The sequence below is a fragment of the Nicotiana tabacum genome, chromosome 8, assembly GCF_000715075.1.
Source record: "Nicotiana tabacum cultivar K326 chromosome 8, ASM71507v2, whole genome shotgun sequence".
NCBI lineage: Eukaryota > Viridiplantae > Streptophyta > Magnoliopsida > Solanales > Solanaceae > Nicotiana > Nicotiana tabacum.
In genome coordinates this window covers 9,506,587-9,511,811 of record NC_134087.1, presented here as the reverse complement: position 1 = coordinate 9,511,811, position 5,225 = coordinate 9,506,587, and the positions used below count along the sequence as shown (strand labels likewise).

At 38.0% G+C, this 5,225-nt stretch overlaps 1 protein-coding gene across 6 annotated transcripts; it reads right to left on the bottom strand.

Annotated features, from left to right (window-relative positions):
• Window positions 1–286: 286 nt before the first annotated feature.
• On the bottom strand, window positions 287–4,671 carry LOC107830393 (uncharacterized). Of its 6 annotated transcripts, none has more exons than XM_016657933.2 (6): window positions 4,513–4,671; window positions 4,327–4,434; window positions 2,761–3,022; window positions 1,961–2,048; window positions 664–783; window positions 287–547 (listed from the first exon to the last, which is right to left on the bottom strand). In XM_016657933.2, exons 2-6 carry the CDS (start codon window positions 4,333–4,335, stop codon window positions 538–540), a joined length of 489 nt encoding a protein of 162 aa, XP_016513419.1. In that variant the 5' UTR covers window positions 4,336–4,434; window positions 4,513–4,671; the 3' UTR covers window positions 287–537. The 6 variants fall into 6 exon arrangements, with proteins under 6 accessions (XP_016513419.1, XP_016513420.1, XP_016513417.1 ...); XM_016657934.2 differs by having other exon boundaries at window positions 664–730; XM_016657931.2 differs by having other exon boundaries at window positions 2,761–3,017.
• Window positions 4,672–5,225: the final 554 nt, after the last annotated feature.

Here is a 5,225-nt window from a genome sequence, read left to right as displayed (position 1 = left end):
GCTGGCCCGATGCTTGGGACAGGAAATGATACATGCTCGGTTTCTGTTATAAAACTAAACTAATAAAGCTTTTACAAGTCATTTTCGTCAGACACAAAGAAGAAAATAAAACAAAGAAATCAAACCATTATTCCCTCTGGTTGAAAGGAGGAGATGATCACACGGAATTTAAAGTTGCTTAATTAGGATAGACTTTGAAGATAAACTTCATATCCGTCGGCCCAAATGTGGAATTTCTCTACTTTTCCCTTAATCGATTAATAGAGCATAAGAAATAAACATCCACTGCCAAAACCAGAAGAGTCATCAGTTTTCATAAATGTGAACAACTTTCCCAGCACAAGAGTTCGTTTAAATGTACGCCGAAGTAGATTGATTACATGTCATTTACAAAACACGCCACACCTAGTAAGCTCTCCGTGAACCAAATCAAGTTTAGATCATCCTAAAAAGCCCTACTCCTTTGACGATTTTTCCACAGCCTTGCAACATCTCAATCATACATTCCTTCCTGCTCCCAAACATCCACAAGAAAATCTACCATTTCCTGCCCGTTTTATATGAGCGGATATATAACAGTTAAATAAAGCTCATTTTTTATAACAGTGGGAAAGTTATGAGAAGCATTCAGTGCATCTAAGCTTTTTAGTCTAGAGGACTTACAGCAAGTGGAATAGGCTTGGGAAATGGCTTGTTGCTTCCCAGCAGACTATCATAGGTAGCATTCCAGCTGCAAAACCAAATTTTCTCTGAAAGTAAGATCCATCAATAGAAAAAATGTACCTGAGCAGAGAACAAAATGTCCAAGCATGATTATTCTTCTAAAATCCACACTAAACATTTGGATATCCTACTTGTGCAAATCATTGACAAACATCATCCCCGCTGCTGCCTTACCTCTTTCAGTTTTAAATCCTAAGGTAGGACCACCATAGAAAAGCAAATTTTGACTCAATTTTGACCTTTGTATCCAACTTTAAAGGGAAATGCTACAGCCAATACATAGCGATCAGTAATGAGACAGAAGATGATAATAGTATTATGCGGTTAAACAATTCAACATATTTGGCGAAGGCCAAAGAGCCTCCCCTAAACTCTAATGTGTGCCATATTCACATGGGATATAAAAACCTCTACGGAGCTTTAAGCAGTTTGATTTTTAAAACTTGCTACAACATGTCTCATTAAAAAAGGTTATTAAACCAAAGAGGTGTTCACACCAACTAATAGACCGTTGAATATGCTCCTTAGCTATGTTGTGCGGACTCTCCAAAATACAGCCGCACCCGTGTCAGATCCTCCAAAAATGCACTACTTTTGGAGGATCCAACACGCACCCACTGACATTTTCGAAGAGTCCGAGCAACATAGCTCCTTAGTGCAAAACTTTACAACTAACATCAATACTACAGAACATGTTGGGCCTTATTTTGCTTGGATCTAGTTTGTTTAAGAGAGAAGATATTGTGAATGTCGTACATTTGCCATACCAGTGTTATAGAACGCTACATTTTATTATCACAATTCAGAAACTCAATTACTTAGAGAACTACCCATTCCACAAGTATTGAATCTAGTCTAGTCTAATAAGAAACATAGCTTTCATTGAGTAAAGAAAAGAAGAATTTACTACTGGATCCTTCGGCCATGTGGAAATCAAAATTATTATCTTTTAATTGAATTCCACAAATGGATCGATGGCGAAAATTAAATTTCAATTTTCTGCATCTAGCTGCCGCACAGCACACTTTTTCAAATAAGGTGCAGCCTAACACCATGTACGATTTAATTCCTTGTTTTTTATCAAAGAACCGAAAAAGGCAGTGACAATAAAACATGCCTCAGTTGTTTAATAAGAACCTAAAACTTGAAGTACTAGGTCATTTTTAGTCATTTGATGCAAGACAGTGCAGGGTTCTCAACACATCAGATAGTACGGTAAAAATTATAACTTTCAAACCTTAATTTGGGTTCAAGCAGCTGTTTTGGTTTCTCGGGAATTTTATGTCCAACCCATTGCTGTCTGATTTGGCTCCAGAGAAGGACTCCTAACAGAAGAGAACTAGCTGCATAAGATAACTCATAGAAATAGACAAAAGATGATGACAAGGACCAGAAAAACAAGGGAAAGATTCAACAAATCAAAAAATATATTTAATCAAAACCTATTGGTTGATTAAACTTAGGACCTTTTACACAGACACAGAGAGCAATCTTTAAGAACTTTTAACATTCCGGATGGGAATTAGGAGAAATTATCTGGAGCATCCGCATTCTGGAGAATTGATATTTGATAAAAATTACAAGTATCTTCTTTTATATTGAAAGTGATTTAGGCTCCAGAGAAGTTTGACAACAAACACCCACTAGGTTTGTCAATTGGAGTAACTTTCTTGCCACATATTTGCTCGCGAGGCATTATGAAATCATTTTCAAGACTAGAAAATCACTAGGGGCAAGAAAAGGAACATTTTGAGAAGAATAATCAGTCGATACGATCCATGGCTGACAACAGGTCCACATCCGTCTAGAAAGGGAGGGAGAAGGACCAGAGAACAAAGGAAAGGAAAAAACTATTGCTGAGGCATGAATACTGCTTTATCCATCTAAAGTTCAGATTCAAACTGAGATCTCTTATGTTGGTCGTGTTGAGTAGAAGAGTTTGCAATGGAAGCATAGTGGTTTGTCGTAAAACAAGGCAACAAAGAAAGGTATGAAAAGGTATTAAGGTAAGTGAGCAATAGGAGATTCAATACCTACCATGATTAACAAATTCGGAATGTTCATTCGTATTTGCAGCGCCATGAGCATCATGTGTCTGGGTAGATGTACTAATTGACGAGATACTTCCTCGTGACTGAGCGGCACTGTTGCTCTCCATGTCACACGTGCTGGTTGTCCAAAAATCCTTTGATAGTTTAGCTTTATGGACTACCTGATCTAGATATTCCTGCCCATTCAATGGCTCATGTACTGAGGAAGTTAATTTGGTTTTACTGTCGGATCCCAGACAACCACTGCTCTGTTACAAATGGCATTTGCTTCTGTAAGAATCAATTAGAATACATAAACCAGTAAAGAGTACATAAAACTGAGGTCTACAGTCAGTTAATTCAAAAGTAATTCCTGTGCTACATAAATGATGGAAAGCACGAAATGGCAATAGGGCAAGGAGGAACCAACTTTTCCACCTCATCAAGATTGACTCTTCTGGAGATCATAAAAACCATATAGACCTGTGTTCTTTTTTTTTTCTTTGAGATGAAAACCATATGGACCTGTATTCTTAATGAGGTTTAGAGGCTAAACTACTGTATAAACAATTTGAAATGTCAAGTTTATTTACCTATCTATGATAAGTTACAAATTCATGGAGGTTTATACGGGATGGTGAGATCGAGATTTTGGACTATCTGATGACAAGAGCAAAGTACCATCCCTTACGTGTATAGTTTCTTCCGTCATCGTATAGACTGGCTTCGAGCACATAACAGCATGATTTAAGTTTGATTACCTTTTGAGGAAAATAACTTAGAGACCTACATTTTGCAGTAGCTAGTTTTTATAACTGCTCTAAACTCCTAGGCTACATCATCAAAGACAAGTGAACTGCAATTTTTGCATCTAAAAACATGTTGTGAAAAGTTCTTCCTCAAAGAATCAAATTTAAATGTATAAAGTTGTTCCGCCTTCCTCCTTCGCCATCTTTCGGCCACCACAACCTAATTACTTCATAAAGAAATTTAAACATCGAGAACCAAAAATGTTAGAAAACACATAAGTTCGGGATTACAAATCTGAACAAATTAAATACTTCCCTAGTGAACTGATTTTATCACTATTCAAAGCTATACACTATCAATCAAGTATAACTCAAACCACCAAGGGGTGTGGGGTGGATGGGATCACTCCACCCTTAACCAGAGGTCTCGGCTTCGAGACCGCGGAATGGAGAAACACTGGCAGGAAGGGCTTCACACTGGGCCCTACACTTGGATTGGTCAGGCCAATGGGTTCCTAATAAAAATAGAATGACTCAATTAATTAGTAGGATTTACTATATAAATGCCTCGATTAATTAGTTGGATTAACTATATAAATCCTTTGTATCCATTTTATACTGGTTCAATTCAGATTATTGACATAATTAGACTATTTTTAAGCTGACTTTCAACCTATCACAACCATTAGTGTTCAAAATTTCTATAATTCCTTCTTCAAATATAATTTATCGTCAAATGCCTTAACAAAAAAAGCCCTAATTAAATAAAAAGCACAAAAACCAACAAAAATCCATAATAATGATGGAGGTCAAAAGTATATTACCCCATGCATGCAATGAATTGGAGAAACCAAGCTAAAATAGATCCGATTAGAAACAATGCTGCTATCATAAACACCGAGCCCACGAAAATGAAAGTAATTTCACAGGGCCTGAAATGGATAAGCCGAAACTGTAATAAATTATTGCACAAATCGAAGGAGAGAAAGAGATAAAGAGGAATGAAATACCTGAGAGAGAAAGTCAGGACAATCTCCCTCTGGAGATACCGCTCCAGGAATGGATTCGGTGCCGGAGAGGGGAAGAATTGCGTTTTCAATCAATCATCAGATGGCTATTTCACGCTGCTTCTCTACTGTTTAAATGAGAGCTAGCCCAATGATCAAGCATGGATTTAACATTTTATTTTTTTGGGGCCCCATGTAGACCCAAATGGGTTAATTGCATTTTTGATCCACCAATTATTGGTAAATTTCAAATGGAGATCAAGAGGTGTAGGAGTAAGAGGGCGGGGTGCAAACAACCTAAGATCAAGGGGTAACTTGACCAAGTACAAAGCTCAGGGGAGAAGTTGTTGGCTATGAGGGCTTGGATGAGTAGGGGACGCGTCTAATATGTGGTTCACGACTGCGAATTGCATAAGGGTAACTGCTAGAGAGGTCCTAGGGTCACGAAGGGCTTTAAGAAAGCTGCTTATTTGAAGCTAGTGAAGAGTACAAACGAGGAGGAAAAAAGGACTTATCGGGAGTGTTACAGAAAGGCAAAGAAAGATGCGAAGTTAGCAGTTACGATAGCTAAACACGTGGCGTTTGCTTGTTTGTACGAGGAGCTCGAGGGAAAAGGTTGTTTACCGATTAGCCAAGGTGAGGGAGAGGAAAGCCCGCGACTTAGACCAAGTCAAGTGCATCAAGGACGAGGATGGCAAAAAATTGATGGACGAGGC